The sequence below is a fragment of the Amblyomma mixtum genome, chromosome 5 (assembly GCF_055824585.1).
Source record: "Amblyomma mixtum isolate Tamu chromosome 5, ASM5582458v1, whole genome shotgun sequence".
NCBI classification, from domain to species: domain Eukaryota; kingdom Metazoa; phylum Arthropoda; class Arachnida; order Ixodida; family Ixodidae; genus Amblyomma; species Amblyomma mixtum.
In genome coordinates, this window is record NC_143016.1 from 70,582,519 (window position 1) to 70,600,548 (window position 18,030).

At 47.5% G+C, this 18,030-nt stretch overlaps 1 protein-coding gene across 1 annotated transcript in view; it reads left to right on the forward strand.

Moving 5' to 3' along the window:
* The window catches only part of Polr2A (RNA polymerase II subunit RpII215), a 28,650-nt gene extending 14,436 nt beyond the window's left edge, over positions 1 to 14,214 (forward strand). Inside the window, exons 12-24 of the mRNA XM_089544948.1 lie at positions 486 to 614; positions 1,182 to 1,404; positions 1,905 to 2,115; positions 5,067 to 5,211; positions 5,697 to 5,802; positions 6,407 to 6,612; positions 7,167 to 7,391; positions 8,128 to 8,475; positions 8,993 to 9,097; positions 9,716 to 9,898; positions 10,288 to 10,491; positions 11,928 to 12,114; positions 12,668 to 14,214. Coding sequence (XP_089401074.1) covers positions 486 to 614; positions 1,182 to 1,404; positions 1,905 to 2,115; positions 5,067 to 5,211; positions 5,697 to 5,802; positions 6,407 to 6,612; positions 7,167 to 7,391; positions 8,128 to 8,475; positions 8,993 to 9,097; positions 9,716 to 9,898; positions 10,288 to 10,491; positions 11,928 to 12,114; positions 12,668 to 14,013 — 3,618 coding nt within the window. The 3' untranslated portion in view covers positions 14,014 to 14,214. The remainder of the gene's footprint in view (positions 1 to 485; positions 615 to 1,181; positions 1,405 to 1,904; positions 2,116 to 5,066; positions 5,212 to 5,696; positions 5,803 to 6,406; positions 6,613 to 7,166; positions 7,392 to 8,127; positions 8,476 to 8,992; positions 9,098 to 9,715; positions 9,899 to 10,287; positions 10,492 to 11,927; positions 12,115 to 12,667) is intronic.
* The last annotated feature ends 3,816 nt before the right edge of the window (positions 14,215 to 18,030 follow it).

The window sequence follows — 18,030 nt, forward strand, 5'->3', positions numbered from 1 at the left end:
GGGTGCAAAAGGGAGAAGTATAAAAAAAAATAACATCAGTGCAATTACTTATGAGAGGGCCGTTGCCGTGGAGGTGCAACAAGAGTAAGAACGAAGTGCCTCTCAGTGCCTATGGGCAAGAGAGTGAAGCATCTAGGAACTCCTACGATGCACTTGCATATGAGCGGGCCAGGTCTCGTAAACATAGCACGGAGTGCAAGAACACTCTGTTCTGTGAGCACTAAAACAAAAAAAAAGCACTGTTCTTACCTGGTATACTAAGAAATGCTAGTTGACATTGTTACGAAATGAAATTGTCAATAACTGCATTTTTACCTCATTCGACAGTTTCTCGAAATCAGGTAGTTTGGATCGTACGTTTTCGCGGATAGTACTTCCTTCATTTTTCCCGCATATTTTTTAACAAACAATAACAAGGTTTTACTGTGTACCAACAGTGGTCTGCAGAAAAGATTTGTGCCATAACGACGGTTGTGTTTGTCCAGGTCAACCGCATCTTGAACGATGCTCGTGACAAGACAGGTGCCAGTGCCCAGAAATCCCTGTCTGAATTCAACAACTTCAAGGCTATGGTGGTCTCCGGAGCCAAGGGTTCCAAAATTAACATTTCTCAGGTAAACCCCATTGGTCAAACAAGCTTCTTCTCTTTCTACATTGCTGTGAGAGCCCTCTTGTTGTTCAGGCCACTTCTGTTCAGCCTTTGTCATTGGCTGTTATCGTGGCAAGTGCAAGTCTAGCAGGCTAGATAAGATATGAAGATATATGCATCTCCCAAGGAAGTGTACAGCACCTTTGTGAAGCTAAGCCATCAATTTGTTTGGGTCTAGAGGTTGTAACCACGATAAATCTCAAAAGCCGTGCATGCATAACAATTTCATATATTCATGCAGTAATGTTGTTGAGCAGGATAAGAATTGTGTTTTTACTAGAGTGGCAAACTTAAGCCTGGTTTGTTCTATACTGTTTCTGCCTTTTTCTTTACCATGTCACTGATCAGTCACTACTCGTTCATATTTGTTATTTAGGAGTATTCCTCTCTATTCAGATTACATGTATATAAATAAAATATATTTCTAGCAGACAATTTGCCGCGGGCCTCAGTAACGTATTAAGCCACTCTAGTGCCGTTGTTCCTCTTTCATTACTCACTGTCCTTCATCACGGAATGTTTGGTACTGCAGGTTATTGCTTGTGTGGGTCAGCAAAACGTTGAAGGCAAGCGGATCCCATTCGGCTTCCGCAAACGTACGCTGCCTCACTTCATAAAGGATGACTACGGTCCCGAGAGTCGTGGCTTCGTTGAGAACTCCTACCTGGCCGGCTTGACCCCCTCAGAGTTTTTCTTCCACGCCATGGGAGGAAGAGAGGGTCTCATTGATACAGCTGTCAAGACAGCTGAAACAGGTTAGTTTTCACTGCGGGGTGTGAGAGTGCAAGAGGGGAAATTTTTTTGTGTGGGCTACAAAGAGTTGTTAGCGTGACTCTCTCAGTGATCAGGGACTTGTATGATCTGTGCTCTGCTTTGGGTTCTTTGCCACATAAATTGGAATAACTGTTCAGTTAGAATGTGACCTGGTTCTCTATTTTCGAAAAAGGCAGAAAGCTTGATAAAGACTTAGAGCTATGACTGGTAAATGCGAGGATGGTGGTTTCTGCAATTTTTATTTGGCTGAAGTTTCTGGCTTCCGTGTATGGGCGCGTGTTTAGGTAATAGCGCTTTCGTGGTGCTGTGTCAGCTTCTTAATTCTTGTAAAGAATGGCTTGCTCAAACTGCTTCAATTCACTGTGAACAGTCGGCTGGTCATTTCGAGCTCAGCAACCAAAAGTTCTTCACGTTCAGGCTTAGCTCAATCAGTAACAGAGGTTGAGGTACATCTTCATTTCCATGCGTGTCTTGTTTGCAGGTTACATCCAGCGTCGTCTGATCAAAGCTATGGAGAGTGTGATGATCGCCTATGACGGCACGGTGCGTAACAGCAATGGCCAGGTGATCCAGCTGCGTTACGGAGAGGATGGCCTTGATGGAGGCACTGTCGAGTTCCAGAGCATGCCCACTCTAAAGCCGTCCAACAAGTCCTTCGAGAAGAAGTTCCGCTTTGACACTTGCAATGAGCGGTGAGTTCCCTCGCTTTGCTCATAAATGGTTCAAATCTGGCGTCATTGCCCGTTACCCTTGGAAACATAGCTAGCTGTTGCGCAGTATCATGGCACATCCATCTTAACGTTATGCATATATGTACAGTCGCCGACCGTTTATTCGGACCTCACGGGGACCACGGAAATGTCCGAATAAACAGGTGTCCGAAAAAACAAATTCAGAAAAAAAAAGAGAAAGAAATCGTTTATTTACATGCACTGGCTGATCCCGGGCTGGCGTTGCATATGTCTCCTCGCCCAACGCTGCCTCTCCTCCTCCTCTTCTCCGTTCCTTCTTTCACCACCTCCTCTACTTGCCTCCTCCCCGACATCGTTTCGAGAGCCGTCGGGCCTCATCGCATCTGCACCGCTGCGTGCTACCACGGCGCTCTCGCGGGCTTGCTGCCGCCGGCCTGGCGTTGCATAAGTCAATGCTCACGCGCGCTTCAACGAAACATCTTGATACTGCTACTCGGGGTTCAACAGACCCCTTTCGATGACAAAACGCCGGCTGTAAGCCGCCCTAGGCTAATATCGCATCTCCAGTGCTGCGTGCTACGACGGCGCTCTCGCGGGCTTGCTGCCGGATAAACAAACAAAGCGGCTCCTGGATTGCCTTGAGATGGCTTACTAAGCTGCGGCCGGAACTGGTGTGGCGCGCCACCATGCGGCGCGCTACCGAACCACGCGGAAACGATGATGATGAGCGGGAATTTGCAGTAGCGCCACCTCGCGGGGCAGCAAGGAGGCTCAGTTCAAAACAAAAATGGCGTTGAGCGAAGTGAACCGCGCGTCGGTGAGCGTCGGTGCGGCAAGTGCTGCCGGTCGAGTTGGCTCAAGGAGTGTCCCAAAAATCAAACGAGAGGCTGCAAGATGTCCGAACTTTCGGCAGTTGTTATACATTACGGTCTATGGGGAGAGTGGCGGTGCCACGAAGCAGTCTGAATAATCGAGCATGTCCGAATTTTTGGAGTCCGAAAAATCAGTCGGCGACTGTATTACAGTGCAGCCAGTCTGTGGCATAGATGCCATAATGTTCGGTTTTACTGGGGAAAAAAAAAAACTTAAAAATTATTCTGTCATTGCTCATATCCATGTAATGGTGCTTTAGTGCATCTTTAGAGGCCTGAAGCTATCATTTGTTCATGGCAGCCAGCACAAATGAGCTTTTGGTTTTTCCTTTGGTGCATTGTTGCTCCAAGCCTGACAAATTGTGCTACACGCTGCATTTTGAAAGATACAGTCGACGACCGATTTTTCGGACTCTCTAGGGGCCGCGAAAACGACCGAAAAATCGGGCAGTCCGGAAAATCAAATTTCACCGAAAAAATCACGAACTTATTACCACTATGCCGGAGAAAGCGGCCAATTGTATTGCACACATTCTAAAGCTCCTCATGACTATATTTCGCCGCGCGAAATACCGTATAAACGCGTATAAGGGCCGCACTTTTTTTTTCCAGATTCGAGGGCCAATTTTCGGGGTGCGGCCCATACACGCGATATGCGAAAAAAAAAAAAAATTTGTAAGTAAAAACGCACCAACTAGGGAATGAGCGACATTTATTCTACGTTCAATCGTCACTCGCGAAGTATTTAGACTCCTGAGCTGGTGCTGCGCTCTGGTGCACGCTCATGCCAAAAGAAGCCGCGCAGCATGTCCGCTGTCAACGCGTAGCCGTTGTTCCGAAATTCCATCACACAGAGGAGCAGCTCTTCTTCCAGTTCAGGAAACTCGCACGGCTTGACTCGGAAAGCGCGCTTTTTGCAGCTTGTGTTTCTCTTTTGGTTGCACCATCATCGGACGCACTTCTCGGCCACGTCGAATTTCCCGCCCTTCGCACGCTTACCGACCGCGTTCGAGAGCTAACTCCCAGCCGTGTAGCTTAAGGTGCTTGCCCATCGCGCTAAAACTGTGAAGCTCGGCGGCAGCACGTGCGCAAAAGCCACTATCACGGCGGACGCGCTAACACGCATGCTGACACGCCACGAAAGGCTGGAGCTGGCGATACTGATGCCGATGTGAACAGCGGAAAATCGCGACCGAGAAAAATGTTGATAATTATCATGGCGCCATCCATAGACGGCACTTGGAAGCTCCGGTGCGCGCGCGTGGCCTGTGAACAGCGGAAAATCGCGACCGAGAAAAATGTTGATAATTATCATGGCGCCATCCATAGACGGCACTTGGAAGCTCCGGTGCGCGCGCGTGGCCTCCGCGAACGGCGCGGCGGCGCCGGAGCAGATCGCGGCCGCGATAAGATCCGGCGGCGTGATAAGATCCGGCCGCGCGCCGCGCGCTTCGATCGTGGAGGCCACGGCGTGCGCGTAGCCTCCGCGATCAAGCGCTCCGCGATCGTATTCGCGTTCCGTGTTCGGGACTAAAGACTCGGCACAGATGAGTTCCGTAAACTCAGACTACGGTTCAAGTTCGTGCGGCGGAAGGCATTCAAGGACAGTACGAATTCGAAAACACGCGAGCGCAATGTGCCGACTCGCACAGAATTTCAGCGTCGCAAGTTAAGAGGCTCCCTTTTAGCTTGAATTTCATTTTGTTTGATCAAGTTTTCGATATCTCCTGCAGTCTGAATTAATGAGGTTCCACTGTACACATTATATGGCGGCTTGGGTACTGGCGGCGAGTGCGAACGAGGTCCGAAAAATCGAGTGGTCAGTTGCGGTGCGTCCGAAATTTCAAGCGCTCTTACACATTGGCTCTATGGGCCATGTCGCGGTGCCGCGAAAAAGTCCGAATAATCAAGCATGTCCGAAAAATCAGGCGTCCGAATTTTCGGTCGTCGACTGTAGTCAATATTCTTTGTTACGAACTCCAGCATTGCTTTGTTATATTTTCATAATTGGTCACATGACTGTAGCCTGCTGGTAGCTGTGACCTCATGTTGAAAGGGCATTTGACTGCTGTCTTTTAGGTACCTTCGCAAGGTGTTCACTGAGGACGTGGTGCGTGAGCTGATGGGCAGTGCCACAGCCGTGTCTGAGCTTGAAAAAGAGTGGGAGCGGCTTAGAAAAGACCGTGAGATACTGCGAACCATCTTCCCAACTGGTGACAGCAAGGTGAGCACCTCTTGCATAACTGAAAGGTTGATCAGGGACAAAAAAAGGTGTAGGGGACGCATAGTATGAATTTATGCCTTTACTAGTGCTAAAAGTGCAGCACCTGACACGAGGATGAGTTCTGTCATCATTTTTTTCAGTCTCAAATGCGTTTGTGTTTGGCGATCTTCAGTGCGAGTCAGACTATTGAACTGGAGCATAATAGGCACACTCACATAATAAGCGCACTCGCATAATACGCACACCCCCAGTTTGGTTGCGAAAAAACCAGTTTTTTTATTTCCGCGCATAATAGGCGCACACCGAAATCACACTGTGATCAATACTGTATTCACACGATTGCTAGCAGACGCCTATTATGCGCCTATTATGCGAGTAAATACGGTAAGTAACAGAATGGGGCAATTTCTCTGAGGCAGTCACGTCAGTCCATTGCTGCCTTTCTTCTGTGTTCTCTTGCAAGCGTTGTGGTGTTGCCATTGCAGGTAGTGCTGCCGTGCAACCTTCAGAGAATGCTCTGGAATGCCCAGAAGATTTTCAGGGTGAACCTGCGTGCGCCCACAGACTTGTCACCTCTCAGGGTGGTGCAAGGTGGGGCCCACCTTCACATTCCACTTTTTTTTTCTTCTTTATTTCTTATCCTTTCTTTCTTTGTTATGTTTTTTACACTCTATTTTATTTCACTTCTTTTTTTGTACTTGGTCCTTTATCGTTGTTTTCTTTTTTCTTTGCAATTCAAGAACCGGTCGCCTAGCCACAAACAAGCATGTACATTAGCATTTCTTGGCATGGGCTTCTATGACTGTCCACGTTTTTGTCTAAAATGCAGCCATGCTTGAAAATCCAGCACTTTTAGAGTGCATTGAAACAAAAAGATTGCGCAAAAGAGGCGGGGCGAAAGAGAAAATGCAGACGAAGCACTAACTTACAACTAACTGAATGAAAGCGGATTCCACAAAACTAAAAATTATTAATAGGCAGCAGGTTCTACGACACTGATGGAAACATCGATGGTTGACCAACTGGCCCAACAATGTACACTAATTAGAGTGCATGGTTGTCTTCACATAACAGCAGTAGTGAGTACTACCCCACTGCACCGATCCCAGAGATCATGCAAGAGAAGTGCAGGGTTGCCCTTTCTTCCCTGTTCTACATCGTTGTGTGCCAACATCTCTGCACCAATGCATTGCAGGTGTGGAGGAGCTTGTCAAGAAGCTAGTCATTGTGCCAGGTGAGGACCACCTGAGCATCCAGGCGAATGAGAACGCCACATTCTTGTTCCGTGCTTTACTGCGGGCCACCCTGTGCTCCAAGCGGGTGGCTGAAGAGTTCCGCCTCTCCACCGAGTCCTTCGAGTGGTTGCTGGGCGAGATCGAGACACGTTTCCACCAGTCACAGGTGGGTTGGTGTCACTGCCTTGCCTTTTTTCTTGTGCTTTTCAAGCTATGGCAGGCGCAGTCCAAATGTAACTGTGTTTTACCTCTGGGTCCCATACCCCAGGTGCAGCTTTGCCTTACTCATGTGAATTATAGCATTTCCAAGCTTTAATGATTGCCAATTATATGCAGCCTAAAAAATGTGTATAAACATTTTAGTCTGTGTTTCAGTCAAGCAGAGTGCACTGTTAATACAAAAATTTACGTTGTGCATGCAGAAAATTCACATCATTACTGCTGACTGAAGAATTTTGTCTTTTGCTGAGAGCTCTTGGTGCACTTTGTTGCAGAAAGTGTTAACATAATAGTGATATTAGCACTGATTGTTTACGTTACTCATTCATTTTCAGGTTATTTACATATAGATAGTTAAAGGGAACCTTCTGCACCTGTTTTCGGAAATGAAATTCAGTACACGCATGAGGTGCCATGAAAAGTGTACAAAACCTAGTAGAAATGGAAGGATGTGCCGAAAGCATTAAGCCTTGGGCTGTCCGTGTCCTTCACTGTTTGCAGGGCCAGCCTGGCGAGATGGTGGGTGCCCTGGCTGCGCAGTCTCTGGGTGAGCCAGCCACCCAGATGACCCTGAACACTTTCCACTACGCCGGTGTGTCAGCCAAGAACGTCACACTTGGTGTGCCTCGTCTGAAAGAGATCATCAACATCTCCAAGAAGCCCAAGACACCCTCGCTCACCGTGTTCCTCACAGGTGCTGCTGCACGAGATGCCGAGAAGGCCAAGGTACATTTTCCACCTCCCTGCCTCTTGCTTGAGTGAAATGCTCACAGCTGGGTATTGTGTTTGCATTTTTTTTTGTCACTCTTTCTGGATAGTGTTGATGCACCATGGTGGGTGCATTGGAGTGGTGGCTTGGAGTATAGCTGGTTTCCTCTTTGATGCCACACCCTTCATGTACCACCTAGAGAGCTCAGGCTGTTAGAAGAGTGGTGTTTATTTCTGAAACTCCACAGAAAGAGAGTAGGCACCCCACTGCGCAGCTCTGCCCTTATTTCAGTTGCACATGAAGCAGGCTGGTAACCTTTGAAAACCACTGTATATTGCTTTAAACCTTGTAAATAATGCTACAGGAATGGCAGTAGTTTCCCCACATTGTATTTGTTTGCCAATAGCGCCTTGGCTGTACTTAGTGGCAGTTTCTTGTTAGACTTTCAGTTTTATTTGATTTTTCTCTTGTTCATGAAGCTTTGTCACTGCTGTGTAGCTGAAAAGCTTCTGGAGGCGTTAAATGGAAATGTTTGGCCTTAGAATGCCCTGTTAACAACATGAGTCACTGCAAAGTGCATTTAAGCTTCCGATTGACCTGCATTTTTTGTTGGGCTAACGTGATCTGACCTTGTCTAGGTTTTTGAGAAGGTTGGAGATTTTTAGCTATCGTAAGCCTGTGTTCTTGCCCTCTTCTATGAAAAGCCAGAAGGTGCCTTTAACGTGAAATTCTTGCCCTCCCGTATGTGTGCAGGATGTGCTGTGTCGGTTGGAGCACACGACACTTCGCAAGGTGACCGCCAACACAGCCATCTACTACGACCCTGACCCGCAGAACACGGTCATTGCGGAGGACCAGGAGTTTGTCAACGTCTACTACGAGATGCCTGACTTCGACCCCACTCGCATATCGCCCTGGCTGCTCCGTGTGGAGCTGGACCGGAAGCGTATGACAGACAAGAAACTCACCATGGAGCAGATTGCCGAAAAGATAAATGCAGGGTTTGGCGATGATCTCAACTGCATCTTCAACGATGACAATGCAGAGAAGCTGGTCCTCCGCATACGAATCATGAACAGTGACGATGGCAAGTTCCAAGATGTGAGTTGCCATTTTTTTTTTTTTTCATGCTTCATTGTCACGCACTTTTGTGTGTTGGAATAAAACCTTCATTTGCCCATCATGATTTCAATAATAGCGGATCACGAACTGAGGAATGGGAGCACTACTTGGATATTTCGTATTGATTAGGACTGGCAATGAGTTACAGGTCCAAAGATGTTCTTATTGTCAATAAATACACAATTAGGCGTGACTTAACTTTTTAGGGCCAAATTGAATGCATTCGTCAAATAGCAGTTGGGGTTTTGAGCCTGTGGAGTATAACCACGTGGGGGCATCTCAAGGTGATGGGTTTGTTAGTGTCTGATGATACCTTTAGTAAAGTGTTGATTGTTTAATGGTCACTAGAAGAGCTCAACTACCTGAAACCAGCTGCAAAGCTTGCGTGAAAGGTCAGACCTATCTAGATGCCGAGGGCACCATTGCGTCATTGTAGCAAACAGATTGCCGCTACTGCTGTGCTGATGCCTCTGCTTCTTGCATCTACACTTGTCAGGAGGAAGAGCAGGTGGACAAGATGGAGGATGACGTCTTCCTTCGCTGCATTGAGGCCAACATGCTGAGTGACATGACTCTGCAAGGCATTGAGGCCATTACAAAGGTTAGTCTTCAGGCTGTGCACTTTCACAGTCCTTCATTGCAAGCAGTGGTGCTGCACTCTGCCTTTCTTATTCAGAATTGGCAGCTGCAGTGTGATGTTGAGTTGTCTTGTAACTTGTCACTCTGTACAGGATTCAGATTCATTATTATTTTATTTTTGGATGCTCTGCGAACAGCTACACATGCATGCGAGCACATGCCATGATATGTGGGCTGCACACATTGCCAGAGCTGTGATATGCCAGTCATGTAGTAAGCAGCATCCTTGGTGGTGCATGGCCCGCACATTGCTAACATCGCAATCGCCAGCCATGCAGTGTGCATTGGGCAGTGGCATGTAACCATGAATAAATCTCCATTGGTTGCAAGCAGATTTTTGTGAATGCATTTTTCATGTAGAATTTTTTGTTCTTTTTTACTATTATTGTTCATAAATTTTTTTGCAAGCCCACGAGATTGTTCACTTTTTCTTTGAGGACAGAGCTTGATGCTGGTAGCACTAGCTAGCCTCATGGGTGTGTAGGCAGCTTCCCTGGCCGTTTTTGTTTCCTTTTTAAGAACTGGAGTCTGTGCATTTTTTTAGCTGCCATTTATGTAATGTCCTTTCCTTTGGTTGCAGGTGTACATGCACCTGCCTACCACAGACAACAAGAAGCGAATTGTGCTCACAGAGACTGGAGAGTTCAAGGCCATTGCGGAGTGGCTGCTGGAAACGGACGGTACCAGCCTGATGCGCGTGCTGAGTGAGCGGGACGTAGATCCTGTCCGGACGTATTCCAACGACATTTGTGAGATCTTCGCAGTAAGTTGGTCCAGCTTTGTATGCCTGCTTTTCTTGCAGCAGCCACTACAGTGGTACATATCCAAGAGACGGTAAACATAGCAGTAGGGGAGCGGAGAGTCAGTTGGGCAGATGAGATTAGGAAGTCTGCGATTAAATGTATCAATAGGAGATCAGTTGGAAGGGCCTCTGTCCTGCAGCGGATGCAGCTTGGCTGATAGTGACAGATGGTGACAATAATGGTTGTGATGATGCTGAATGATCCCAGAATTATCAAATGTCAGAGCTCTCTAGTTGTCATTGTCATGATATTGCCATTGCCAGTGCAACTGAGCAGACAGAGTATACCGTTTTCATGGAAGAAGTTTGCGTTCTTGGTGTGTGTCTAAGACGTGACTGATTCTGCGCAGGTGCTGGGTATAGAAGCTGTCCGTAAGGCCGTAGAGAAAGAGATGAACCACGTCATCTCGTTTGACGGTTCATACGTGAACTACCGCCACTTGGCCTTGCTGTGTGACGTGATGACAGCCAAGGGACATCTGATGGCCATCACTCGTCACGGCATCAACCGACAAGACACAGGGGCCCTTATGCGCTGCTCCTTTGAAGAGACCGTAAGTTCAAAAAGCCACTAAGGGCATCTCTGGGGGTTTTTAAGTTACCATATCCTAATTAAACTTGTACTTAAGGTTTTTCTCTCATTCCTGATTAGTTTCACCAAGTTTGGCAGCCATGCCCCATTTCATTCTAGCGCAGATCGATTTTAAAGTTTGCCTGTTCCGTGGCCTCGGTTCAGATGATTTCTGTGGGTAACACTGTAATTTTCAACAGCACAAACATTTTCCACTTGTTGATACCCACTCGATATTTTGAAAAACGGCTTGCTGTGGTGGGGAGAGGGGACTCTAAGGAATGTGATGCCACTGTCAGCTCGGAATGTTCGCAAAACCTCCAGAGTTTCCCTTCAGTGCCAAATATATTCCTTCTAAAGCTTTGGCTAAAGTGTTCATGCTGCAAAGTTCAGTAAGCGTGGCATATTGCAGTAAATTGAAGCAAGCCACTGCAGTGTATGTTTTGAATTGTGCTGCTAGAAACTTAACTGCTTTGGCTGCATTAGCTACACTGCTATTGAACTGTGAAGACAAGTTCTTGCTCATTCAAGGTGATATTGAAGCATTTTTTATGGCAGTTAATGTGTCTGGGCCCAAAAGTGGTATTATACTGCTTATTGTAAAGTATGTGTGTATTTATCTAGCAAGAAAAAGAAAAGTTACATCATTCTTCGATCTGTGATTTTTTCCATTGGGTTTAAATATAGGAAGTAGCTGGATACAAATAAAAGAATCCTGAGTTTCATTTATTAGTTGTAGCATCAAATCTTGTCTGATCAACAGCACTTTGCTTCAGTTCGTGCAATTTTCATTTCCTTAAATGCCTATTTTCAGGGGTTTTACTTAGCGGGCAGTCACAAAGAATGTGTTTACTTGGTAGTCTTGACTGTTCATGTTGTAATAAGTGTTAGTGTTCATCGAAGATACTGACATAATAGGCACTTTCAGTGACCTAGTGCAGCTTCGCATGAAAAATACTCAGCCAGTTTTCTTTGCTTCCTTCATTTAGCATTTAGCAATGGTTTTAGCAACCACATTGCACTTACGGGTTCTCTTACTTCTGAGGCCTATTTGCAGCTACTTGAAATTGCGAAATCAAAAAGTGCCCCACCCTATTTGCTGAGCGCTGTTCTGATGCACAATAATTTATTCTCCAGAATGTCCATTTTTAATTAACGTGGAGCAGATGAACAGTGTATGCATTTAGTACTGTCGGCTAATCTGCTGCTGGCGGAATGGTATCTTGATACACACACAGTGTTCATCCAGAGCAGCGGTGTCTTTGGATGGAAGCTCTGCAAGTTAGCATGTGCTTGTATGCTTGACATGATAATAGGATTGTAACTGTCGGATTGCATTGTATTGGAAGGCCTCCAGCAATGGAAGCCGTATCCACCAGTGCTGTTCTGACATTGTCGCGTGCGTTACCTGTTGTGCAGGTTGATGTGCTCCTGGATGCGGCTTCACATGCTGAGGTTGACTACCTGAAGGGTGTCTCTGAAAACATCATCATGGGACAGCTGGCACGGATGGGCACAGGGGCATTTGACCTGATGCTCGATGCCGAGAAGTGCAAGTACGGCATTGAGATTCCCATGAACCTGCCAGGAATGATGGGATCCCTTTGTGAGTATAGCCCTGCCTGGATCAGTTATCTCTGCTTTTCTGTTCTCAGTTGCAGTTCTAATTCTGTCTGGTCTGATACAGCTATTGCTGTCACTCCTTGCCCAGGTGGATAGTGAAAAATATGGGAGTAGTGAATGCTTTGCATTTGTTAGGCCATCGGCAGTTTCCTACCCTCTCCAGTACCTGTTAAGATGAGTACTGCAAACAAAGCAAGCATGCAACTGAAGAAAAAAGGGTGAAAATAAATGCAGTGCAAGCTGTATGTTTACAAAAGTTCTAAGCTCTTCACTTTTTGCAGTTCTCTTTATGATGTAATTGCAGACTTAATGGTGTATTCACCCTAATATTGAATGGCTAGCACAGTGTAAAGTAGGTACTCGACAAAAATTAGTCTGCAGGTGAATGTAGTGCTGCAGCCTTCAGTATGTTTGACTAATTAATCTGCTTGCCAGTTGTTAACACAAGGAGTGGCTATGCTAGTGTGTCGGCATGTTTATTAGTTGTTGACATGCTCCTGCTCATCCGCCCAACCTATTTTTTTTCTGTTGTGCAGGTGGCCCTGGCGTCTTCTTTGGCAGTGCAGCCACTCCGATGGCTGGCATGTCTCCACAGATGACACCGTGGGCCACTGGTGCCACTCCAGCTTATGGCAGTGGCTGGTCACCTAACGTGGGAAGTGGCATGACACCGGGAGGCGCTGGCTTCTCACCATCTGCATCAAGTGATGCTAGTGGCTTCAGCCCTGGTGCCTGCAGCCCTGCATGGTCACCACAGCCAGGATCGCCAGCCTCGTCACCCGCCTCGCCTTACATACCCAGCCCCAGCTCCCCGAACTACTCGCCTTCATCACCTGCTTATGCACCTTCCTCTCCCTCTCTCACTCCTGCTTCTCCAACTTATTCGCCAACGTCACCTTCCTACTCCCCGACATCGCCCTCTTACTCCCCAACATCGCCAACTTACTCTCCCACTTCACCCAACTACTCACCCACGTCTCCAAGCTATTCTCCGACATCTCCCTCATACTCCCCAACCAGTCCGAGCTACTCTCCAACATCACCCTCCTACTCTCCAACCTCGCCCTCTTACTCTCCCACAAGTCCCAGCTACTCACCTACTTCCCCATCCTATTCTCCAACTTCCCCATCTTACTCCCCTACATCCCCTTCATATTCCCCGACTTCCCCGTCCTACTCTCCAACCAGTCCGAGCTATTCCCCAAGCTCCCCCAATTACACCCCTGCTTCACCGTCTTACTCACCGACCTCACCGTCCTACTCTCCAACCTCGCCGTCCTACTCCCCAACTTCTCCATCCTATTCCCCAACAAGTCCATCCTACTCTCCCAGCTCTCCCAACTACTCGCCCCAGAGCCCGAGCTACTCACCAGGCAGCCCCAGTTACTCTCCAAGCAGTCCGAAGTATTCACCAACTTCGCCGTCCTATTCTCCAACAAGTCCGAGCTATTCTCCTGGCTCACCACAGTACACACCGTCGTCACCGAAGTACTCTCCGACCTCGCCTACCTATTCTCCAACTTCCCCGTCCTATTCTCCATCGAGCCCGAAGTATTCACCAACGAGTCCAAAGTACTCGCCGACAAGTCCTACATACACGCCATCATCTCCGAAGTACAGCCCTACTTCGCCTCAGTACAGTCCAACGTCACCGCAGTACAGCCCTACATCACCGAAGTACTCGCCGACGTCTCCGAAGTATTCACCAACGTCGCCAACATATTCCCCGACATCACCGAAGTACTCTCCTACTTCACCTACTTACTCCCCCACAAGCCCGAAGGGTTCAAGTTACTCCCCAACAAGTCCGGGCTATTCCCCATCATCACCCACTTACAGCCCCACCAGCCCCAACATGGAGGAGGATAGTGACAATGATTAATTTAGCTAGCACTTGGGTCAGAGTTGCTGGTCTCTGTACATAAAAGGGCTCAAGGCCTTATTCCACTTTTTTATGTTTATGACTGCCTAATAATGTCTATGATCAGCCATTGTAAAGGATATATTGGCACCCCTGCTACAAATAAGCAGTCATGGATGAAATGTATCGCAGTCTTGTTTTAAATAAAGGTTGTTTTTGGAAGTGCAAGTGTTCTGTGTGTTACTAACACTACTAGTTATTGTCCCTTATAGCCTGAGCCACTTTCTGATGTTAAACCCCCATAAACCAAACATTACTATTTATTGAAATATAAAGCTGAGTGAATAGTATTTTACATCAGTTTAATGTACAGAATTTAAAGATCACACACTGAGGAGCCATAGTTAATTTGGGAAGGTTACCTTTTTCCTGCTTGGGCAATGACTTTTTGCATCTGTGCCATCCGTCGTGTTAGAAGTACCAAAAAGTCCTGGATGAATGTTTAGGAGGGGAGTAGTTAAAAAGACATCTGCAACCATCTAAACTGCAAGAGTTTCTTGGAAGCGGTGGGAATACTGTGACTACTGTGCCAACCTGCATTACATTAAACCTGCTGCATGCTGCTACAGATTGGTGGTTTTTGATGAATTTGTGCCAAAATAGTATAATTTTTCCATAGCGCGGCCCGTGATCCTCTACCGAGCCTCGTCAGTACACGCGCTGATTAGTCCCGACGTGGTAGGCGGGTCCGCAGCTTGTCGTCTGTAAACGATGGTCACCTAACGTCATGCGGCGCCCTCTGGGTGATCTGCACATGCGCAGTGGCGGCCCGCAGAAGCGGGCCGTGCTATGCTGTGAATCTACTATACCAACCGCCAAAAGCCGTGGCGAATGCGAAGAGGCAGGCTACCGCCTGATGTGCACAGGCGCAACTCGTTCCTTCTGATGTGTCGGTAAAGATGGCGAAATTGAACCCCATCCCGTTTCGCTCTCTAGCCATTTGGCGCGAACTGTTAGCACACAGAGATCGCGAGTAGTTCGATATATCGATCATTCTATATATAAGAAACTACAACAAACTTATACCAGAACAGGCACATGCGGCATAGTGGGCCCTTGCTTGGTCCGACGATCGATGATTAAATTCAAGATGGCGGCTACCGGTAGAAATGGTAGGGTGGGCTTGGTGCTGCGTAGACACCAAAGGACAGTGGAAGAATTCGCACAGTTTATTAGAAGGTGTAAAAAACCGGGTAATTAAATCACGGCTAATCTCGGGGCATTCAATCCGTCTACTGACTCACGTGTCCGACCGGACCTTGGGGTCCAAGCACTCGCCAGGCCGCCATGATCCTCGGGCTCGGATGGCGATTCTCCGTCTTCACTGCCATCCAGGCAAGTGGTAATACCGCAGGCTTTGAAGGATACCTGTATCACACTATCCGGTATTGTTGCCCACGCTCTGGGCAACACCTCCGTCTGCGAAGTGAGCGAACCACGCCAGGCGAGGGCCTCAGTTCAGTCAGTTGGCTTCATCGCATGACAACGATGTGGCTTGGAAATGAGTACGAGAGGCAAAAGGCCACCTTTAAATAAACACCACGTCCACCTCGTCAGCGGTTTCCCAACGCTAGCGCTGCCAGCTGGTGCCCAAGGCCTCGCAGCCGATCCATCTCCGCGCACGAAAAGTTATCGAAGTGCGCCGCGATGAGAAGCGCCATTTGCAGCGGCGCATCGACGCTCCGTTCGGTATACGAGTGACCGGTGAAACTGGAGTTCGATATGCGGCGTGACTTTCCTATACTTTTAGACAGGATCTTCAAGGGGATAACCGCTGTCTTCGATGCAGCCAATAATTCGGAATTTCTTGGTTCGGTTTATGCCTTCTCGGTTATACTATACAGGACTATGTAGACATCTAGTTGCGTGTTTTCTTCTTTCAAATGATGCGTTAGACATCAGAATCCATGATCGCCGCATATGGTATATGGCTGCGACCAATGAATAATTTTTTATTGAATTTTATCTCTCATGTGTTTCGGTTTCATAAACCGAATGCTGGCTGTGACATAGAGTTTCTTACTATTACCTAGAGGGAAAGCTGGCAGCCCGTCTATGGGAGTTTGCATGGCGACCCCTCGAGACCACTTCAGCCACCATGGGCGCGCAAAGCATCATGGGGCGGTGAGCTACTTGTTGCGGAACTGCAACTTTTGGCCCAAAAAATAATAAAAAAATTAAACTGTTTGATAACCACAAACGTCCTAATATTCAATACCTTGTCTAATGATTGCAACAAACGAGCAGAAAAGCATTTAAGTGCAAAGTTTGCCCAAAATAAGAGACGACTCGCACTCCTATTGGCCAAGTAAAGAACACTATAAAAACTAATATTGCGTAATTAACAGTACAACTTTTAAAAGTAAATATGTTTTCAAAAAAATGTTGTTGCTTAGATACTTTAAGAGGTTTTTTAATGGCATTTCGGAACAGTAAAACCTTTTATTGGCGTCGTGTGTCGTCGCGTTTTCACTACTATGGCTTTTGCACACTGCGTTCGCGCGAAAATCGTCTGCGCACACACGAACAGCGTTTTTGGAATGAAAGATCTTAGTAATGACACTCCGTGTTCCTGAAAAACTACGACTGTTCCGCAACAAGTAGCTCACCGCCCCATGATGCTTTGAGCGTCCATGGTGGCTGAAGTGCAGCGCCGCCAGCTTTCCATCTAGGTAATAGTAAGAAACTCTATGGGCTGTGACGTGTAGTAAGTTTGTTTTCAACCAGTTTTCGCCCACACCCCAAAGGATGCCACGTCTTATGAAAAAGGTGGATTGCCACCTTGAATAACTCGTGTGCATCCTACTCGGAGGGAATAAAGTTCAGCAAGTTGCCATAATTGTCCATCAGGTAAGGATCCAATGCGCTCACAGCAATACAAGCTTTGTTCGAGCGGCCGCACGTACGGCAACGCCAGCTGCCTCTTTGTAGTCGAATCGTACGTGGTGATCGCGTATGCTATTATCTAAAGCATCGTTACAAAGAAGAAAATACGCAACCAATGACTTGAACATGATCGAATCTTCAGGTACGTGCTAGATGCTCATGCTCCGCGCGGCCACTGGTTCCACCCTTCAAGAAAGGGGCTAGCCAAGATACACAACGCGTGCTCGCATTGCGCGAGTATATTGAGTGTACGGGTCAGATGGGCACCCGCCTGGCTTCAGGACGAGCACGACGCGGCTATCTGTAAGAGACTGTGGCCGCACTCCTTCACAGAGGAAGTAGTTTACCATCCTGAGCAGATGGTCCTCAAAGATGGAGTAAAAAACAAGCATAAAAATGTGGCAAGGTTTAAACGCAGTTAAACAGAGTAGACGTGAGAAAGCATGTGTGAAGCATTTGGGGGGGGGGGGGGGGGGGGGGGGGCTTGTGCGACCTAGGTTGCTCTTCCGGACCAACCTCTCGTGACCAGCCACCTGCTGCGGTGTGCAGTTTGCTCGCAATCCGGTGGGAAGGTTGTGATAACGCCACAAGGTAACGAGACTTAGGTGGCTTACCTGCCTCCTAGGTTGTTTCTAGCGAGATTTTTCGTGGTATTTCGCACACGGTCAACGATGCCGCCGACGACGCCAGCACTCACAACCCGATGGTCACTAATCTCACCTTGCCAAGCACCTCCACATCCTGCACTATATTCAGTGCAGTGCAGTGTGAATTGCAGTGATAGTCTGTGTGCAGACTCAAAAGCACCCCTTCCAAGCCGTGCAGTGGGGCTCTCTAGCATCATCGGATGGGTGGGGACGAGACAATCTTACCTTGAAGAATTTCGGAAGGCAGAGCGAAACAGTGGATCCCTGAAACAAACCACTTGGGATCTTAACAAAGGGCTCACGTGAACGACAGGCTAGCAGACCGCTCAGCGAGAGCTCCTCTGGACTGCAGCGTGAGTGCACACATCTTTGCACACTCATGCCTAAAGGACACACACACGAAGCGCGGGAAAATGACCTGATCGGTAATGAGCCGCTTTCTTTT